Here is a 23,198-nt window from a genome sequence, read left to right on the forward strand (position 1 = left end):
AATAAACATTGTTGAATTTTATTTTATGGGCTCAGTACTTCACTTCTGTTGTAGGTTTTTGGGCTGTAATCAAGCCCACTATTCACATCCCTAAAAGGGTCTCACATGAAATAACCGTTCCTGAAACACCGTACATGCTTGGAGTCCAGTATCCCTCAAGTGCACCATACAGCAAGGTATACTATTCTTACCTTTAGATGTGCACTACACATGCGCTAGGTGCAGCAATATGGTGTTTAAAAGATTTGGTGAATGTGCAAGTAAAGGCAATCACCCCTCGCTTCACTGCATATGCCCATGAAGTAGCACTTAACAGAACATGTGCAATATTTCAGGAGAAACTATTCCAACATAATGGGCATGATCACAATAGGGACTGCGTGACTAGTCTAGGAATGACATTGGCCACATTGCAAGTAGTATTATACCATCATGTATTGCATTATTTTACAGCTATTAACCCCTTCACTCCCCAGATTTTTTCAACTTCAAGACCAGGCCAAATTTTACAATTCTGACCAGTGTCACTTTATGAGGTAAAAACTCTGGAACGCTTCAACGGATCCCAGTGGTTCTAAGACTGTTTTCATGATATACTGTACTTCACGACAGTGGTAAAATTTGTTTGATATGACATACGTTTATTTGTGAAAATATCAGAAATTTGGTGAAAATTTTGCAATTCTCATTTTTAATTTTTATGCCCTTAAACCAGAGAGTTATATCACACAAAATAGTTAATAAATAACATTTACCACATGTCTACTTTACATCTGCATAATTTTTTAAACAATTATTTTTTGTTAAGAAGTTAGAAGGGTTAAAAATTGTTCGGCAATTTCTCGTTTTTCCAACAAAATTTACAAAACAGTCTTTTTTAGGGACCACATCACGTTTGAAATGACTTTAAGGGAACTATATATGACAGAAAACACCCAAAAGTGACACCATTCTAAAAACTGCACCCCTCAAAGTGCTCAAAACCACATTCAAGAAGTTTATTCATTTTAATAATTATTTATTTTAGGTGCTTCACAGAAATTAAAGCAATGTAGAGTGAAAAAAATGAACATTTTAATTTTTCCCACAAAAATGTTCATTTAGCCCTAAATTTTGCATTTTTACAAAGGTAACAGGAAAAAATGCACCATACAATTTGTTGTGAAATTTCTCCTGAGTACGCAGACTCCCCATATGTGGAGGAAAACTACTGTTTGGGCGCACGGCAGGGCTCGGAAGGGAAGGAGCACAGTTTGACTTTTTGAAAGCAAAAATGGCTGGAATAGATGGAACACATGTTGTGTTTGAGTAGTCCCTGATGTGCCTAAACAATGGAAACCCCCCACAAGTGACCCCATTTTGGAAACTACATCCCTCAAGAAATGTATCCAGCTGTGTGGTGAGCACCTTGAACCCGCAGGTGCTTCACAGAATTTTATAACATTGAACCGCGAAAATGAAACAATACATTTTTCCCACAAACATGTTCCTTTTGCCCCAAGGGTAACAGGAGAAAATGAACCCATATGTGGTGGAAAACTGCCGTTTGGTCGCACAAAAGGGCTCGGAAGGGAAGGAGCGCCATTTGAATTTTAGAATGCCATTTTCGCTGGAATAGATTGCGAACACCATGTCACATTTGAAAAGCCCCTGACATGCCAAAACAGCAGAAACCCACACAAGTGACCCCCTTTTGGAAACTACACCTCTCGAGGAATTCATCTAGGGGTGTAGTGAGTAATTTTAAACCTCAGACAATTCACAGAAATGTGTAACATTGGGCTGAGTAAATGGAAAATTACCATTCATTCCACTAAAATGTTGCTTTGGCCCAAGCTTTTACTTTTCAGGTGGGATAATAGAAGAAAACGAATGGTACATTTGTTGCACAATTTCTCTTGAGTACACAGATACCCCCAATATTTGGTTGAAAACTACTTTTGAGGCACAGTGCACTGTTCAGAGGGAAAGAGCGCCATATTGAAGTTCAGACTTTGCTGGAATGGTTTGAGGGTGATGTCACATTGGCACACCCCCTGAGGTGCCGGAAAAGCAGAACCCCCCATAAGTGACCCCATTTTACAAAATACACCCCACAATGAATTCATTTAGGGGTGCAGTGAGCATACTGACACCAAATGTGCCTCACAGAATATTATAGTATTGGGGGGTAAAGAAAGAATAATTAAATTTTTACCAGTAAAATGTGGTTTTAGACCCAAGTTATTAATTTTTATAAGGACCCCATTTTACAAATTACACCTCTCAATGAATTAATCTAAGGGTGCAGTGATCATATTGACACCACGGGTGTGTCACAGAATTTTATACCATTGGGTGGTGAAGAAAACATAATTACATTTTTACCACAAAAAAAAAATTTTTTAGCTGCAGATTTTACATTTTCACACAGAAAATAGGTTTTAAAAAAAAAAAAAAAAAAAACACCAAAATTTGTCACACAATTTCTGTTGAACGTGGCAATACCCCATCTGTGGCTGTACAGTACTACTTAGCCACATGGTGAGACTCATAAGGGAAGGAACACTATTTGACTCTTGAAGAACAAATTTTCGCAGAATAGTTTGCGGACTTCATATACAGAACCCCTAAGTGCTAGACGAGCAGAATTCCCCCTCAAATGACCACATTTTGGAAATTATTTATCGTGTAGTGACAATTTTGACTATATGGGTGTTTTACAGAAACAAGCAGCAGTGGATGCTGCTGAGTGAGAATTGCAAATATGCCTTTGTAGTGCCCAGTACATTGTAATGCCCAGTACATTGCAGTGCCCATCTTGTGCTTCTGGAGATATGGACCCCATAAATTAAGCGGGATTCTCATCGCTACAGATATGCCAAACATGGATGCTAACTGCGGTTTAGGAACACTATGGGGCTCAGAGGAAAGGGGGCCATTTGGGTTTGGCAGAATTCACTGGATTTCTTTTGGGGGGGTGAGGAGCCATTTTGCTTTTCCAAGGCCTTTATGCAACCAGTAACGCAGAAGCCCCCTATGTTTCTGTTAACAGATAATGGACCTGAGTGAGGACTTTTTTTGTGGATTGAGTTGAAGCCTTTATTGGGAACATTTTAAATAAAATTTTGGATCACATTTATCCAGCGCTCTATGCTAAGCACTTACATAGCGGTTTCCATCTAAATCTCCGAATGACATGATTCAGATGAAACCCCAGAGGGATTCATTCACTATAATGAGGCAGCAGTTACTCTGGAATCAGTCTGGCCTCTCTTCAGACGTACACAAAATTGATGCTAAAAAAGACGGACAACACTGGATCATAGGCCAAACGGAGTCCATAGTGTCTCCATCTACTGCATTATAGGGAATCTTCTGCTGTCTGAATCACGTACTTCATAGATTTACACGGAAACCCCGGTGTAAGAGCTCAGCGTAGAGCGCAGGTACGCTCACACTCTTATGCGAGTGAATATGCTAATGACAGCTGGCTCAAGATCCGATTTTCTCGCATAAGAGAATCACATCACAGGTGTGGAGAAAATGGAGAACTTAATGGTGGGTGCGCGTGAACCGAATATCGGAGCCACACGCAGCATGCTGCAATTGTTTTCGAATGCCATTAGTATAACATTACTTTGAGTGCTATCCGGTAAAACATCGCATAGCACTAGACCGTGTAATACGCAGTGTGAACGTACCCTAAATGTGAGCCAAGCCTTACTGCGATCTTTGGGAGGCAGTATAAACAAATCAACAGCAGGTGAAGAATTGGTTTTATTATTTGTTTTTACACCGTTCCTCATGCGGTATAATTGATTAGACAACTTTATTCTTCATGTTGGTGCGATTACAGCGATACCAGATTTATATTAATTTTTTTAATGTTTACCTACTAAAAAAAAACACTTTTTTTTGTAAAGTTTTTGCATCACCATATTTTGAGAGCTATAATTTTTCTATATTTCTGCCGACAATCATGTGAAGGCTTGTTTTTTGCTGGACGAGTTAACATTTTTATTGGTACCATTTTCAGGCACATAACATTTTTTGATCACTTTCAATTCCAATTTTTGGGAGGCAGAATGAACAAAAACAAGCTATTAAGAAATGTTTTTTTCTTTTCTTTTTTTATGCCGTTCTCCGTGTGGCAAAGTTGATAAGACAGCTTTATTTTTCGGGTCAGTAAGATTACAGCAATACCACATTTATATAACTTTTTTTATGTTTTGCTGCTTTTACACAATAAAACGTATTTTTTTTACAAAACGGAATTGTTTTTTGCATTGTTTTATTCTAAGAGCTATAAATTTTTTATTTTTCCGGAGTTGTATGACGACTTGTTTTTTGCAGGAAAAGATGACATTTTCAGCAATACTATTTTTATTTACATTCGACTTTTTATCGCGTTTTATTCCACTTTTTATGCGACAGTATGATGTAAAAGCATACTTTTTATCACTTTTTTTTTACGGTTTCACTGAAAGGGTTAACTACTGTGACAATTTTATAGTTCGGGTTGACACGGAAGAGAAAATATCAAATATGTATACTTTTTTTGGTTATTTTTGTTTTTTACATAAATACATGTATTTATTTAATTAGTTTTATTTTTTTAATTTTGTGATTTTTTTTAAAAAAAAAAATGTTAAACTTTTTTTTTTTTAACTTAGTCCCTTTATTGGACTTTTAACTTTTATCGCTCTGATTGCTGGTATAATGCATTGCATCAGCACTGCAATGCATTATATCTGTCAGCTTAGACCATGCTCCTGGCATTGTCTAACAAGGCCACCGTAACTGGCAGACACGGAGGTCATCATGACAACCTCAGGTTGCCATGGCCAAAAATCAGGCCCTTGTGATGACGTCGCGGGGCGCCGATCACAATGGAGAGAGAGCCCCCTTCCCCTCCTAGTCTCCTAAATGTTGCATTCTAAATAAATCACAGCATTTAGTGGGTTAAATGGCCCGGGGCGGTGCAGGCACCGATCCTGGCCATGACAGCCGGAGCTTGGCTGTTACTTATGCTGAGCTCCCAAAGGTGATCGCGGTGACACTGCTCTTGTGCCCACATGATCGCCATGACGTTTGTTTAAGCGAAGGGCTTAAGCCAGCTTAAAGGAGAAGGTGTACCTAGGAATCCTCATTCCTCAATTTGTTTCCTGTCTAAATGGGTCTGTACTCTTCAATTTTGTGAATTTACAGTATCAGACTAATATCAGACAACCCTCTTAAAGGTTTGTGATGAAAGTCTGCAGCCACTCTTTCTGACTACAGACGTCTGAATCTTCAGGATTCACAGGTGCTGACGTTGAGAGCAGGAGGTCACATAACCGCAAGTATGTAATTATCAAAAATCCAGCCACATTCTGAATAGACATGCGCGGCCTCGCTCAATACAAGTAAATTGAGAAAGGCCAAGCATGTCTAGTCGGTACGTGACCGTATGTATGCAAATTGCAGACTTGGGGTCATGTGACCCCCCGCTCTTCCTGCTGGCACCGGATAATCCTCACAGCGTGCAGTGCGTGTGTGTGCTGTGAGAATTCAGAAGTCTGCAGTCATAAAGAGTGACTGCAGACATCACCACAAACCTGGACAACCCATTGATGACCAAAGAATTTTTCATTTTTTCTCTTTTGATTCTCTTCCCCTTGTTCCAAAAGCCATAATGTTTTGTATGTTTGTCGACATAGTTATATGAAGAATTGTTTTTTGTGGGACAAGTTGTAATTTTGAATGACAACACTCATTTTAACATATAATGTACTATGAAACGGGAAACAAATTACAAGTGCAGCGCAATTGCAAAAAAAACAAAAAACAAAGCAGCAATTTTTCATTTTCTTGGAGGTATTGGGGGGGGGGGGGTGTTATTTTTAAAGTATTCATTGTGAAATAAAAATAACCTGGCAACATGATTATGATTCTGCAGGTAAGAACAATTAATGTGATATCAAACTTGGCCAGTTTTATTGTTATTTTGAAAAAAAAAATCTGGTGTTTGTAAAAAAAAAAATTAATAAAAACTTTGGTTTGTGTCACTATTTTATTAGACCTGTAATTTTTCTTTTTCTGTCCATGGAGCTGGGTAAGGGCTCATTTGAATGGGTGAAAAACGCTGAAAAAACACTGAAAGAATTGGCATGCTGCAGATTTGAAACTTCTTCAAATCTGCAAGGAAAAAAAAAAAAGAAACCTGTGCATGAGATGTCAATCAATTCACTTTACTGGGACAGTAAAATGCTGCGTTTTTTCGTGAAAAAAAAAAAGGAAAACCGCGATGTGTGCACACACCTTTACTCAGCTGACATTTGCATCGTATGAAGCAGGCTCAGCTCCTGAGCCAGCTTCAGAAATTCCTTATTGATCTATGACAAAAATGTACGTCATAGGTTGTTGAGGGGTTAAAGGACTCTCACAGTCACTGGACACATTATGCAAAAAAATACAAGATCTTAAGTAAAATATATAGCTTTACTTACGTTAAGAAAAAAAATTAAAAAAATTCATGTAAATGGACTCATACCTGGACATCCCATATGATGACTGAGCCATCATCACAAGCCGAAGCAAACCTGAAAGAGAAAGAAGGCGAGTGTCAACATATGAAGAATGAGCGGTACATGTAAAGCACAGTACAGGCTGGACCCTATAGTGATTTATGTGCAGGACCGCAGGTTAGCACCACTAGTGTATAGGAGGGACGATGCACTAAACCACAGCAACAGCTAAGTACAGGTCACTACACTAGCCTTTATATTCATACAACAGCAGTGTCCTATTCACTTCAATGGAACGACGCTTCAACATCTAGCATGGCCAGTAAAGAAAAAAAAACGATGCCACCAGCAAGTACGAATCAACTAAGATGAAACACTGAAGAGCCTGCAAAGCTCGCACAAGAGTAAATCAGCTGAACCCCGGGGTGTCCATACTCTGTCACCCACCAATCTAATACTGATGACTTACCTTAAAGGCGCAGTCAGAGGGACGTATAAATCGGACCGTGATAGGACTGCAATGCCCAGACTGGCCGGCGGCTTTCCTGACCCGAGCGGAATAGCTGCATAGAAATATATGAAGCGGTCACGCTGGGGCCGGGCAACCCGCTGGCCAATCCATCCATTATGGTCTGATTTATACGGTAGTCTGACTGCACCCTAAAGATGAGCCATCAATTTTACAAGGCTGATTGACCCCTTTAAAGGAAACCTGTCCTGTTGAACATGCTGTCTAAAGCACTAAATAGTGTATTATGTAGCAAGAGGTACTGAGGAGGTTAATGTCCAGTTTCGTGGGGAAAATTTCAGTAAAACTTAAATGAATAAATTACAAGATATTGTGTATTCTTGACTTGGGAGCAGAGAAGACAGGCCTACCATTAATACACAAATACAGCCGCCAGTGAGTAGCACCGCCCACATGACTCCTAAGCCCAGCACAAGTGTGATTTCATATGAATGAATCAAACTGCTCAACAAATTCTATCCTATGACGTGGAGCTGGTAAAACAGAATGCAAGTGGAGGGTTGCAGATTCCCCTGAAGATCAGAGTTTCTACACAGTTCCTAATGGAAAGTGTACTGAGGTAAAAAGCAACACATTTATTAAGAAGCACTCCCAGCAAAAGTTTTTTCCCTTAATCCTTTCCAAATATGTATGTGATGTAAATCTTATAGAACATCTGCTCACTCCACCTGCAAGTGATCTCTTACTTCTGGAAGTGCACCCAGCAAAATGAGCAAGCCAGCATCCAGGAACAGTAAGGATCTGTCCAGCACACACTCCGGGGATAGTTTTCTTGTAACGTTATAGTCTGGTCATACAGTACAGACCAAAAGTTTGGACACACATTCTCATTTAAAGATTTTTCTGTATTTTCATGACTATGAAAATTGTACATTCACACTGAAGGCATCAAAACTATGAATTAACACATGTGGAATTATATACTTAACAAAAAAGTGTGAAACAACTGAAAATATGTCTTATATTCTAGGTTCTTCAAAGTAGCCATCTTTTGCTTTGATGACTGCTTTGCACACTCTTGGCATTCTCTTGATGAGCTTCAAGAGGTAGTAGGTGTGTCCAAACTTTTGGTCTGTACTGTATATACACACGACATCCATATAAAAAAATACAAGTTTTGAACATTCACACCATGATTAAGAACTGAATGTTCGATACTTGGTGTTTTTTATCTGGATGTCGTGTGTGTATATATGACCATACAATAACGTTACAAGAAAACTAATCACCGAAGTGTGTGCCGGACTGGACCTCCACTAGTCCCATGTATGTGATGTAGAATAGCTGTATGACCATACTTGCCGATTGCAGTCTTCCTTGGTTTCCAGTGAAGCTCCTCTCCTTTTCTGGATCACACGACCTCAAATCACATTAGCCAGATCACACAGGTTTTTTGTTTTTTTTATGGACTGGAAGTCGCTTTCACCATGCAAGTCAAATGGAGCCAGAGTCTCATAGACTTACATTGGTAGAAGTAGCACCACACCATACAGAGGTCCCTGTGTGAGTTGGCAAAGCTCAAGAGCTATCAAGTGACCTAGAAAAGGACCGGAGTGATGCTGGAAAGCAGGGAAGACTGCAATTAATAAGTAATCTAATGCACCTACAGTACATCACATACTTATTTAGAAAGGATTAGGATATAAAAATTGGTAAATTTTGGCTTCTTTAACATGCATAAGCTCTCTAAATAATTCTGTTGCGCATTTCCCTATCAGAGCACCAAAAAGCAAAACTTGCATCAATATGTGCTTTATCTTACGCCAATTTCTCCAAGAAAACTATACCGTAATTATTTTTTTACCTATTCCTGTTAAGCCCCTGTGGAGACATGGGGGTCAGTGGGTGCTCTTGTCCGCAGGTCCGGCTGTCTTTAGAAAGACCGCATGGACCAGGGCTCATACCACTGAACATCCGCTCTCTTTTACTGTGGGCAGAATACTACTCAGGAAAGACAGGGTGAGGGTAAAACAGTGTGGTAATAATTTATTGAACCACCAGCAAACAAGAACATCTAGAACAGTCCCAGCAAATACCCAAGATGGTGCAAATTACAGAGTCTCACCCCTTCCACTGACTCGCAGGAAATAGAGCAGGTATGATTTCGGGGCTTCCAGGGCCAACTATCCCCACCAATGGCACCCTGCTTTTAGCGAGCAACAAAGAGAGGAGGTAACAACAAGCTTAGGAAACTACCAAGAGCAGTGAAGCCTGAGGCCAGGTGACCTGATTGTCCCAACCTGGATCCTTCAAGAAGTCTCTGAGGGTTCAGCAATGGTCAATGGAGCAGATCTGTATTCCTCCAGCTGGGGCCGGGGTCACCTAAGCTGACATCCTGTAGAGTCACCCAGAACAGAGGCAGAGACTCCCTTTTTATAGTTCAGAATTGTCCTTTCAAGCCATCATTCACAGGTCAAGTGTCAGGGATGATGATATTAACTCACAGTGCTAGAGTATCCACAGCTCATCCCCCAAGGTTGATTTGCAAACACCCAAACAATGCAAGTCAACAAACTGCATGGACTTATACAATGGAATAAACATATTTAGCAGACATCCATTGTTCAATGACTCCGAGTCCCTGTCTTGCAAAGCTAGCAGACAATAAGTTGCAGTAAATATCAACTCAATTGTCAACATCCAGGCTTATTCAAACAATAGTCTGTGTTGACCAACCAAAGAAAACACAAATTCAAAAGGTCAAGATAAAGGTGTATGGCTCCTGGCCTACTGAATTTATGTCTGGCATAATTAAGAAGAAAAGTTGTGTCATCACAGCCCCTACTTTTTTTCTTGGCAATAGTAGCCCAAAAATTAATAAAAGCGCCAAATGTTTGCAGGAAAAACATATGCACCAAAATCTGCAAATCTTTTCCTTTAGAAAACAGGTGCAAGTCTTAAAATACATTTTCCATTTGTCTGTAAGAAAGAAGTCATGTTTTTCTAATTCTGTACAGCCCCTTGAAAACCTTTTTTCGGCCATAAGCACATTTTAGAGATTGCGCATTCTTCTGCACTTCTAGGAAATATAGGGACTTAGAATCAATAAAAGTAGAAGTAAAAACAAGCCCAGTAATGAGGAATTCTGCTGATATGGTCAGTATGTATTCTCTATGGACCACGGCGAATACGATAATACTGCAGAACAGAATGGCGCAATGGTGTAAAATATGATTTATACAGAGAAATAAACCATGTAAAATTCATTTTAAAATGATCCAGTCCCGAACAATACATATTGTACTCAAAAATTGTCCTATACCACAGAGCGGCCGTTTTATCAATGAGCCGGGTGCCTGATTATAGGCACATGAAGGGTTAAATACAATATATGGTGCTGAAAGTTGCTTTGCTTTCACATCTGCGTACAGTTTTCCAAGTTCATGAGCCTGGTAAAGTGATACTATGAATTTATTATCTCTGACCCCTATTCCAGGTCATTTTTATCTGATTAGACAGGTATTGGGTGCAATGGTTAAGGCTCGGTAAGGCATTTAATTTTCTCTCCCCGGCCGTCCTCAGGGAATAGGATTGCTTTTATTACATCCCCTTTCTGCTCCTATTAAAAGCAGAAGTTGTGCTGATGATATACATTGCTTGCTGTAACTACACCTCCTAATGCCTTTTCTCCTGGTTATTGATTTCCTAGTTTGCTCCTGGATTGACAGGTGAGAGCTGCAAGAAGGCAAGTCTCCATATTTTGCATTTTCTTTTGGACACTGGCATCATTTCTATTGATCTTTTAAGCCTTTGTAATTGCTTTTTCTTCTGAAAAACAGCAATTCTCAACACTAAATCTGCAGTTTTCACAAAATGAAATGAAAAAAAAATCCTATTTTTGTTTGTCAAAGTCCCCATTTGTCAAGGTTACGGCGATAACCTGGTGTAGTGAATTGACTCTTATTGGATTTGCTGCTTAGAAAGATGGATATGTTTCCTAAAATCCATCGCCAAGCGTATGATGTGGTCTACAAGCAGGTTACTATGATACAGGGCAGTGCATCCTGTCTCCGCTTTCTATAATCACTGTATATTCTGGGAAAAGAAAACTTCTCAATGCCAGAAAGATGAAAGTACAAGGGATCCAACTTTACTGTCCACGGACAGAGGTCACAAAGGAATATGGTAGAAAGGGAACTGCTGTGAACATTAGGGGTTAAATAATCTGATATGTTATATACCTGTGGTAGTAGGTTTGATCTTCAGGAGTCCAGGTCATTGGACCCACATCAGTGTCCTAAACCAAGAGGTGAAAGTTGAGCCTACGTTCGAGTATGTGCAGAGAGTCTATGGGATGTACACTGCTTTTCAGGCCATTCAGCAGAAGTTATGCGCTTTTACCCCTGGGTTTCAGCAATCGGTGGGGTGGTCTTAGACTCTGGACCTTTATGGATCAACAATACTTTATGGGGGGAGGATGCAATATATAAATCTATTATTTAAAAATATAGCATCTGCAGCAAAAAATCTAAAGTCGTCACTAAGGCTGTGTGCCCACGATGCGTTTTTTAAGAGTTTCCGCAGCGGCAGAAACGCTTAAAAAACGCATGGTAGAAGGCCTGCCATTTTCCCCAATGATAATCCGCATGTGCTATGCACATGCTGCGGAAATTTCCGCTGCGGGTTATCATTGCGGAAAAAAAAGCAGCACTACCAATTATTTTGTGGAAGCGCTGTGTTTTCACCGCCATTGACTTGCATTGGAACACTTGGAATCCGCATCACTGGATCTGTACATGCGGAATCCAAGCGTTTCAATGTGCGGATGGTACCCGGGTCTAGAGGACAGGAGACTCTCCTCCGGACCCGGGTACCATAGAACCTGTAAAAAAAAGGAATAAAATAAAAAAATATATACTTACCTTCCGATGGCCCGCGGTGTGCTTGTCTTGGCTTGCCGGCAGATCGCGGTGGACTCAAAGACCTGCGCTGACGTCATTTAGTCATGTGACGGGTCACGCGACGCTGATGTTGGCAGGTCCTTCAGTGTACCGCTGCCGGCAAGCCGAGACACATCGAATAAAGACAGAGCGGGCCATCAGAAAGTATAGATTTATTTTTTACCATTCTTTCGATCACACTATATAAATCCATGCCGGTTGCATGGATTTATATAGTGTGACCAAGTTGTCAAGCACTTTCCAAGTGATGCTAAAATTGCTTGGAAAGCGATTGACAACCCGCATGCGGAAATGCATGTGAAGAACGCTTCACTTCTGCATGTCCCTGGCAGGAAAACGCATGTACAATCCGCATGTACAATCCGCATGTGTTTTTTCTGCCAGGGAGATGCAGAAACGCTCAGGAAAAAATCCGGAGCATTTCTGCATTGTGGGCACATAGCCTTACAGTTCTGGTTGTGCAAGAGGATTAGCCCCATTATGGGCACCATAGCAAGTAGTGAAGGTGCCTCGCACTGCAAGGGGTTAACAGAAAAATGAAGAAGTTACAACAAAGCTGTTACTTGCGTCCTGTGGCCTTGGAGGGCGCTGGATAGGTGGATGGATCATTTGAGGGACATGACAGGGACATCATTGGAGTAACGGTTGCAGTGGTGGCGACCAGACTAGTGAAGGTGGGGCTCGTGCGGGTGGGTGGCCCGCCGACACCAGCAGAAACCCGAGGATACATCAAGTTGAAGTGTATTGCAGCGCACAGACCAGTCATGTTCGAGCAAGGCAATAGGCGCTCCTGGACAATCAGAGGACAGCAGCTGACGTCGGCGTGCACATGACTGGGGGCGCATGGCAGTGACATCATGAACTCCCGTCGCTTTCACGCTGAAGTCAGCTGCTGGCTTCAGAAGAGGATGCCATGCGGTGGGGGAGCGGAGGGAAGGTGAGCAGAATGGTTTATTTTTTTTCTATGCATTAAAGAACAGAGGTAGAACAGGGGACATAATTTGGCAGACTGGGGCCAAGGATAAGAGACATATATATATATATATATATATATATATATACGGAAAGCACAGACCAAAAGTTTGGACACACCTTCTCATTTAAAGACTTTTCTGCATTTTCATGACTATGAAAATTGTACATTCACACTGAAGGCATCAAAACTATGAATTAACACATGTGGAATTATATACTTAACAAAAAAGTGTGAAACAACTGAAAATATGTCTTATATTCTAGGTTCTTCAAAGTAGCCACCTTTAGCTTTGATGACTGCTTTGCACACTCTTGGCATTCTCTTGATGAGGTAGTCACCGGAAATGGTCTTCCAACAATGTTGAAGGAGTTCCCAGAGATGCTTAGCACTCGTTGGCCCTTTTGCCTTCACTCTGCGGTCCAGCTCACCCCAAACCATCTCGATTGGGTTCAGGTCTCGTGACTGTGGAGGCCAGGTCATCTGGCATAGCACCCCATCACTCTCCTCCTTGGTGAAATAGCCCTTACACAGCCTGGAGGTGTGTTTGGGGTCATTGTCCTGTTGAAAAATAAATGATGGTCCAACTAAACGCAAACCGGATGGAATAGCATGCCGCTGCAAGATGCTGTGGTAGCCATGCTGGTTCAGTATGCCATCAATTTTGAATAAATCCCCAACAGTGTCACCAGCAAAGCACCTCCACACCTTCACACCTCCTCCTCCATGCTTCACGGTGGGAACCAGGCATGTAGAGTCCATCCGTTCACCTTTTCTGCGTCGCACAAAGACACGGTGGTTGGAACCAAAGATCTCAAATTTGGACTCATCAGACCAAAGCACAGATTTCCACTGGTCTAATGTCCATTCCTTGTGTTCTTTAGCCCAAACAAGTCTCTTCTGCTTGTTGCCTATCCTTAGCAGTGGTTTCCTAGCAGCTATTTTACCATGAAGGCCTGCTGCACAAAGTCTCCTCTTAACAGTTGTTGTAGAGATGTGTCTGCTGCTAGAACTCTGTGTGGCATTGACCTGGTCTCTAATCTGAGCTGCTGTTAACCTGCGATTTCTGAGGCTGGTGACTCGGATAAACTTATCCTCAGAAGCAGAGGTGACTCTTGGTCTTCCTTTCCTGGGGCGGTCCTCATGTGAGCCAGTTTCTTTGTAGCGCTTGATGGTTTTTGCAACTGCACTTGGGGACACTTTCAAAGTTTGCCCAATTTTTCGGACTGACTGACCTTCATTTCTTATAATGATGGCCACTCGTTTTTCTTTACTTAGAATTTGTATTATGGCAAGAAAAAAGCAGCTAACAGTCTATTCAGTAGGACTATCAGCTGTGTATCCACCAGAATTCTGCACAACACAACTGATGGTCCCAACCCCATTTATAGAAATCCCACTTATTAAACCTAACAGGGCACACCTGTGAAGTGAAGACCATTTCCGGTGACTACCTCTTGAAGCTCATCAAGAGAATGCCAAGAGTGTGCAAAGCAGTCATCAAAGCAAAAGGTGGCTACTTTGAAGAACCTAGAATATAAGACATATTTTCAGTTGTTTCACACTTTTTTGTGAAGTATATAATTCCACATGTGTTAATTCATAGTTTTGATGCCTTCAGTGTGAATGTACAATTTTCATAGCCATGAAAATACAGAAAAATCTTTAAACAAAGGGGTTTATAAGGATGGAAGACGGGTACCTTTTTCATGTCGCCTCATCAATGGAAAATCACTCACCCTACCAAACCCCTTTTGGCTTTGTGGCAATGGTTTATGTGTAGTAGTCGTCGTCACAGCTGGCAGTTTTGGCCCTAAGGTTTATACATGCTCATTGCCTTGAGCAGTGACTCGGCATGGGGTGGAGTTATCTTTTGGTGCTATACAGGGATACTATGTTTGCGTTGTTTATTTGGTAAAATCCAGGTCTGTGGAGTCGGTGTCCATTTTGGTCCACTGTGTTTAATCAAGACCAAAGTCAGCACAGCCGTCTACCAGGAAATTTTAGAGCACTTCATGCTTCCCTCTGCTGACAAGCTTTTTGGAGATGTAAATGTCATTCTCCAGCAGGACTTGGCACCTGTCCACACTGCCAAAAGTACCAATACCTGGTTTAAAAACAACAGTATCACTCATCATCATCATCTTTATTTTTATATAGCGCCAGCATATTCCGCAGTGCTTTACAGACATTATCATCGCTGTCCCCATTGGGGCTCACAATATAGATTCCCTAACAGTATGTCTTTGGAGTCTGGGAGGAAACCGGAGAACCCGGAGGAAACCCACACAAGCATGGGGAGAACATACAAACTCCTCCTGATGTTATCACTGTGATTGATTGGCAGCAAACTCGCCTGACCTTAACCCCACAGAGAATCTATGGGGTATTGTCAAGAGGAAGATGAGAGACACCAGACCCAACAATGCAGATGAGCTGAAGGCTTCTATCAAAGCAACCTGGGCTTCCATAACACCTCAGCAGTGCCACAGGCTGATCGCCTCCATGCCACGCCGCATTGATGCAAAAGGAGCCCCGACCAAGTATTGAGTGCATTTACTGAACATACATTTTAGTTGGCCAACATTTCGGATTTTAAAATCATTTTTCAAGCTGTTCTAAAGTATTCTAATTTACTGAGATAATGACTTTTGTGTTTTCATTGACTGTAAGCCATAATCATCAACATTAACAGAAATAAACACTTGAAATACATCACTCTGTTTGTAATGACTCTATATAATGAGTTTCACTTTTTGTATTGAAGAACTGAAATAAATTTACTTTTTGATGATATTCTAATTTAGTGAGATGCACCTGTATATATATTTTGCACACATGTTCGTCTGGCATCTGGGGGAGTCTGGAGCAAGCAGTTCCCATATAAAGAGGGTTGTTGATGATGTGACGTGTCATTCAATGACAATATGAGGAGGTAGAGACTGTCTCGGCATCAGGCAGTCATCGCATTAATTAACATTGGCTATTATTTCCAGTATAATTATCTCAGCCGTCCCGCAGTGTCATTCTGACCTTTTTAATGCCTGGCGACAGTGAAGTGGTAACACAGAAAGATGTCATTTTAAAGTTTTGCACAGGATTCATTTAGTTTCTTGAAAACCAATCAAAGTAAATGTTCCAATCACTGATTTTTTTTACCCCTCTACAATGAGAACATGAAAATCCCTTTTCAGAGCCGCTATAAGATATTATCAAAGCACTTGAAGCATGAAACCATTTACAGAGGCCGACGAAAACACACAAGTGTACATATTGAACAGGCTTGACTCATTCATCACCGCAGCCGCTTGAGGCACAGCATGCGAGCCAGAAATGAAAAAGATCACTACACCCAATATGTATGGGGCTGTCTATAAACCCCAGCACCACATCCATAAAAGGGTCACAGGCATCCAAAATCATGAAACAGTCTTGACCATATAAATTCTATGAAAATCTACCAAAAGATAAAAACTAAATTCTTACACAGAGAAACCCAGAATTAAATATGCAGTAAAAGGACATCTCTGACCATGAAACAGATGATATCATCTCACAGTCCTGTACATTGATTCTAGCAAATACCTCCGTCATTGAGTATGTGGCTTCGGATTTTTTGCATGTAGCAGCTTTCGGTCTTTAAAAGGGCTGTCCCCTACTCGGACAAGCCCTTCTGAATCCCTATGTTTTCCCCCAGTAAATTACCTACACTTATACTCACCTTCAGTGCCGGCGACGTTCTAGCGGTGTCGGCACTTGCTCTCCTGGGGCTCGTGTGACATTGTTATGTCTCACGATCCTTATGGCCCATTAGAGGCCACATAACTCTCCTCTCCTACGGACATTATTGACATCCAGAGGAACTGAGAACTGTGGCTGCTTCTCACTTCTTCCGGATGTTTTGATATATCCAAAGGAGAGTGAAGGCAGCGCTGATTGGCCACAGGGATCATGTAACAATGCCACGCAATCCCCGGGAGAACCAGTGCCGACACTGCTGTAACATCACCGGTACTGGAGGGGAGTATAAGTGTTAGGCCACAGCACCACTATCAGCATTTGGTGAGTATTCGGTCAGTATTTTTTCTTAGAAGTGGGAGCCAAAACCAGGAGTGGGTGATAAATACAGAATTGGTGACTTGTTTTAATTATACCTTTTCTCTGATTGTTCCTCACCTGGTCTTGGCTCCCACTCCTGAGAAAAAATACTGACCAAATACTGATGGTGGGGCCGTGACCTTATTGTTTTACTGCGGGGAAACAGGGATTCAGAAGGGGTTGTCCGAGTAGTGGACGACACCTTTAAGCAGAAAAACTTTTGGTCTCCCTTTTGCTGTCAGTGGAGTACTCAGTGGTTGGACTCCTATCGCATATATTCAGTAAGCAGAGCCTATCCTAAGGGTAATCCTGGAAAACCTCTTTTCAGAGGTATGTTCAGATTTAGTGGAGGTTTTCCATTGTGGACGCTGTAGGACGCTGTAACAAATCTGCATTGTATCTCTGTCAAAAGTCTATATTTGTGCCATCGGTATTTAGCTGTGGATTTGCTGCCGATTTCACCTTTTACATTACAGGTAAGTGATGAAAGTCATTTACCTGGGGGGGAAAAAAACCCTTTAAGGCTATGATCACACGTTGCGTTTTTTTGCTGCCTTTTTTTTATATGCAAATTTTCAGTTGCCTTTTACAGTATCAGCAAAGTCTATGAGATTTCAGAAATCTTATGTACACACATTGTTTACACTGACTCCATCCAAGGACTGTACATTGGGCCTGTTTCACAAATCCAAGATGAACGGTCCAATTGAGAACCTCAATGTCCTGCAATTTTTTCAAAATCCAGCATGTCACTTCTTTCAACACAGCAAAAAAAAAAAAAAGCAGGTATCAGGTTTTGCTGCGTTTTTGGTGTCAAAACGTGAGGAAGTTTAATCAGGTTATATTTTTATGCACTAAACTAAACTTGCATGCACAAGATACAAATGTACACTGACAAAAGCGCAGAAAAAACGCAGGAAAAATTCATCAAAACCTGCTTTTTTGAGGTTGCTTTTTTTACTGCCAAGAAAACAGCTTTTGCCTGAAGAAAAAAAAAAAGCGCAGCAAAAACGCAACATGTGAACATGGCCTAAGTGTCCACAAACGAGAAATTAGTAAGATTGTAGAAATGCTGGATGTCAAACTTGGATTTTTTTTACGCTAAGTACAAGCAACATAGAAGGTAGATGCAGTGAGAAGTGAATGTGACGGGGGTGTCCGAGCCAAATCCCACTTGTTCTACATCACTGACACTATGTACTGTATGTGGCACAAATGCAATAGGCAACTGAGAATAAAAACTGCATTTCAACAAAATCATAGAAGGAAACCAATCATGAAGCCAAAATTCTCGGGTTCATACATTTCTTTCTATTTTACATTCTTACAGGTCATGAAAATCTGCACAATCTGCCAGTGGAAAAGCCTGATAAATGACTTGCTCAAGGTGCGACTCTCATAAGCACAAATTACGGCGTCCTACTCACACCATCATAACTAACGTTGCCGTCATACCCATGGCATCATACCCATGGCGTCCAGACCAATCATTGTAGTTTTTCATTTCTTGATGCCAAGAAATGGACATTCAATAATAACACCCCACCTCCCGGTATAGCAATGTTGAACCTAGGTCCATCTCACCTGTTGTCATCTACTTGTACCAGGAAGCGCACAATGTCATGGTGGGCTTTCAAGGCTGTAAGTTCTGTGTAAGGATTTTGGGTCTGTTCCTCCCCGATGTTAAATATGGCAGTCTTCTACAGGAAGACAAAATGAGACAAAAGTTAATTCTAATAGAAATCATACAATCAGAATGATACCAGACTTCCAGAGTCACAAAGCTGTAATGACGTGTCCGGCCTGGCTCTGTCCTGTATAATACAGCGATCGGGGTTCAATATAAGGAACATGACTTCATGGAGGCAAACATCAGAAGAAATTAGTGAGCAGTGACAAAGGCTCTGAGCGCTCTATAAAAAGCCTTATTCTGGAAATTAGTGATGCTACAAGACAAACTTCACCACTATAACGATCTTATGCATATCGAAGACTGTGGTAGCCCACCTACCATAATATGGGGCTGCAGGCCCGGACTCCATCCAATGACTGCACATTGGGCAAGTTTCACAAATCCAAGATGACCGATCGAAGTAAGAACCTCGATGTCCTGACCCGAACTCACCAGCCTCATAGGCATATATGAGGGTGCCGAGTCTGGGTATATAGACCGACTCTCTATATTCTCTTCATCCTTCCCGTCCCTCTTCCCAGCTCTTGATTCAGACATAACTGGCTGCTCACTCCAGGATAACGGGGCCAGAATGAGATGTGCGCACAGAAGCAGCACAGGTAAAGTATGGCAGAAAGTGACAAGCAGGTAAGAAACACTGTTGCCGGAAATGGCTTCAATAAAGTGACTACAAAAAAATATTACACCATTTCTGAGATAGATCTAGACCTCCCTATAAAATCCCAGGATGAATACCCACTGCCCATCTCCACACCTTGAGATGACCCCTGACGACTACCCCGTTACTGATGACCCCGTTTCCTTTATGCGCTAACCCTTACACAGTATATGTACAGTATATATGACATAATAATAATAATCTTTATTTTTATATAGCGCCAACATATTCCGCAGCGCTTTACAGACATTATCACATATAACCTCCATACTCTTTTTACTATTTGTAGCTGACACTGCTTCGCCATATTATACTGAAACATCACATTTTAATGGCAGCAGATGTCTGTGACAGAAAAGGCCTTTGCAGGTCAGAACATTAGGCTCTATATGTTGTTTTTCCAGACCAATTAAAATCACTACTGACTCATCACTTATTCTCCTGCCTGTTATTATGTGCCGGATCTGACTCTCACATATATCTCCGAACCAACGTGCTTTGCTCCATTTGCTAATTGTTATGACAGTGGTGCGCTCTATATATCCTATTTATTTAAAAACGGTCAGAAAGTCATTAAGAAGAATCTGTTACCAGTTTTTTATTACCCCATCTGAGAGCAGCATGATGTAGGGGAAAAAAAACAGATTCCAGCGATGTGTCACTTACTCGGCTGCTAGCTGCAGTTTTGATAAAAATCCCCATTTTCTCTTCTCCAGATCTAGCAGTTCTCTGAATGCTGAGCTCTGTATAATCCCCGCTCACACCACTGATTGGCAGCTTTCTGTGTACACTGTGCATAGGCAGAAAGCTGCTAAATCAGTGGTGGGTACAGGGTTATACCGAGCTCATGAATATGGGGACTACATGGCAGCAGGGTTACTAGCCCTCTAGTGATAATCTCCTGCTGATAAAACAGTGATTTAATCAAAACTACAGCAAGCAGCTCAGTAAGTGACACATTGCTGGAATCAGGGTCTATGTGTCTACATCATGCTGCCCTCAGATAAGGTGGCAAAAACCTGTTTACGTCCTGTATTAATCCTTCATGGAAGGGGCAGTTTTTGTTAATTTTTGTTTATTTTCCTCCCCTTCTTCCAAGACCCATAACTTTTTTATTTTTCAGTTGACAGCCGTATGAGGGTTTTGTTTTTTGCAGGAAGAGTTGTAATTTTTATTGACACTATTCATTTTACCATATAATTTTCTGAAAAATTTGAAAACAAAAAAAATTCCAAATGGGATGCAATAGTAAAAAAATGTAATTCCGACATTGTTTTTGGATTTTATTTTTATAGTATTCGTTGAATGGCAACAGAAAAAAAAAAGACTAGGAAAAAGGATTCTTCGGGCAGCACGAATATGGAGATAAATAACTAAACTTGCAAGTTTCTTTGTATTTAAGTGGTAAACAAAAATCAAAAAATGAAGTTTGCAAAAGAAAAAAAATATGTTTAGTTTGTCACCAATTCCCAAGATCTGTAATAATTTTATTTTAATTTACCCGTCAAGGAAGCCATGTGAGGGCTTTTTTTTTTGCAGTGATACCAATTTGAGGTACAAACAACGTAATTATTGCCTTTTATCGTAGCTGTATTTATTTCTTTTTTTAGAGAGGTATGGTGACCGAAAAAAAAACACAATTCTTGCGTTCTGATTTATTTTCTCTTTATGGCGCTTTATATTTTAATACATTGGACTTATTTTTTTTTATTACTTATTTTTATTTGGATTTTTAATCCCCTTGTTCTAAATACAAATCCTATTACACTATATAGTGAAAATCATTGTCTCCCATGAAGCCCAGCCACAGGAGTACCAAGATGGCATCTATGGGGGCTTTCAACAGGCCCCCAGCTGCCATTATAACCCTTTGGTCCGCTGTCAAAGCTGCATCTAAATGGTTAAACAGCAGAGATCAGAGCATAGCTGTTAAGCCCTGTGCACACCTTGGGCAGCACAGTGGTTCAGTGGTTAGCACTGCAGCCTTGCAGCCTTGCAGCACTGGGGTCAAATCCCACCACGGACAACATCTGCAAGGAGTTTATATGTTCTCCCCGTGTTTGCGTGGGTTTCCTCCGGTTTCCTCCCACACTCCAAAGACATACTGATAGGGAATGTAGATTGTGAGCCCCGATGGGGACAGTGCAGATAATGTCTGCAAATTGTCTGAATTTTAAAGCGCTGCGGAATATGTTGGCGCTATATAAATAAAAAGATTATTATTACACCTTCAGTATTTGGTCAGTATTTTACCTCAGTATTTGTAAGCAATAACCAGGAGTGGGTGATAAATACAGAAGTGGTGACGTGTTTCTATTATACTTTTCCTCTGATTGTTCCACTCCTGATTTTGGCTTATAAATACTGAGGTAAAAAAACCTCACCAAATACTGAAAGTGTGAACGTAGTCATAGACACACGTGCCGGCTGTACATCATCGCCAGAATCTGCCGCGTGAGGGGCTGGCTTAGCTCTTGAGCCCCCTCCACACCCGCAGAACCCAGTGCTGGCTTGCTGGTACAACCATTTGCTCTAAGGGGTGACGGTGCGTCTTAGGGATTTTCCAAGCACATTTGCGCACAGATCGCTTGCAGATGATTACAGCACCAGACATGGGGGGACGTGTTGAACACCCCTCATCCACGCAGGGGGAATTTGTCCGCATTGTGGATTTGGGTGTCTGCTGTGAACCATCCACTTACGGCAGAGATTTATGATTGGCTACAAATTTTTTAAGTGCAAAATATCATGTTGTGCGTGCGACCACCATAAGGGGCGCCTGTCTCCTATGTGCTGCGATATCTCCAATACATTATATAATGTGCAGCTCCATTCCTACCACACTACAGGACACTGCAATACCAGGGGACCCACCAATATCTGTGCTGATTTCTGACGTCTGTGGACCACCAGATCCCCTAATACACAGCTCTATGCCGTGCACCATAACAGTACATCTCCCCGCCCATATTACCTCTGCCCTGGTCTGCGGCTCTCTGCTGCCCAGCAGCCACCGGAGCATGGCTGCCACCGACCACTGCCCGGGTATACCCGAATACCGAGGAGACGGCTCGTACTTCCTGTCAGGCCTAACAAAAACACAGAGGCCCGAGTCAGCAGTGGGTGTTTCCTAGCAACTAGGCACGGGACGCTACAGCGAGCGGCGGGAACCAAAACACAGTGGAAAGCGAAGCGACCGCTCATAACGACAAGTGGAAAAACCTGACTGAGTGTGCAGTAATTAGCATAATGCTAAATGTCAGTAACTCTACGGCATCCTATAGGCAGCCTGCGCTATAATCAGGGCATGCTGGGAGTAGTAGTTCTCAAACACCTGTGGAGCCCCAGCTTGGCACTGCTCCATGGTATACACTGCTCCCTGTCCATAAGAGCCCAGTGTGCTGCCCAGGTTTCATCACATAGTGATTAGCCCCCATAGAAGTCAATTGCTTTGTTTTTGCAGATTCATGTTTTTTGGGGGGATTTTATGTTTTTGGTGATTAAATGCATTTATCAGGATTTTTTTAAAAGTGAAGAAATTCTCCCGCTGATCTGGTGCCGCCCCATGGCACAGTGGGGGCTGTCAGTGCCTGGGGTAAGGCCAGTATGCTGCCCCCTAGTCCCTCCCATTAGTCCTTCCCCAACTATAAATATTGTATTTTAACCCCTTCCCGGCTATTTTTCGTTTTTACATTTGCGTTTTTTCCTTTCCTGCTTCCAAGCGACCTATGAATGAGGGTTTGTTTTTGCGCAAAACGAGTTTCAGTGTTGAATGACGCCATTCATTTTAGTGTTAATTGTATTGTTAAAAATGGCCTCCAGGTCAGTGCGATGACAGCGATATCCAGATAACAAAAA

At 41.5% G+C, this 23,198-nt stretch overlaps 1 protein-coding gene across 1 annotated transcript in view; it reads right to left on the reverse strand.

The window, feature by feature from the left end:
* WDR41 (WD repeat domain 41) overlaps window positions 1-22,473 on the reverse strand; it is a 54,967-nt gene extending 32,494 nt beyond the window's left edge. Inside the window, exons 1-3 of the mRNA XM_073680169.1 lie at window positions 22,315-22,473; window positions 18,574-18,689; window positions 6,515-6,563 (exon numbers count right to left, since the gene is read on the reverse strand). Coding sequence (XP_073536270.1) covers window positions 6,515-6,563; window positions 18,574-18,689; window positions 22,315-22,362 — 213 coding nt within the window. The 5' untranslated portion in view covers window positions 22,363-22,473. The remainder of the gene's footprint in view (window positions 1-6,514; window positions 6,564-18,573; window positions 18,690-22,314) is intronic.
* Window positions 22,474-23,198: the final 725 nt, after the last annotated feature.

The sequence above is a fragment of the Phyllobates terribilis genome, unplaced genomic scaffold, assembly GCF_046119375.1.
Source record: "Phyllobates terribilis strain yellow unplaced genomic scaffold, ASM4611937v1 Scaffold_1__5_contigs__length_1240528914, whole genome shotgun sequence".
Taxonomy (NCBI): domain Eukaryota; kingdom Metazoa; phylum Chordata; class Amphibia; order Anura; family Dendrobatidae; genus Phyllobates; species Phyllobates terribilis.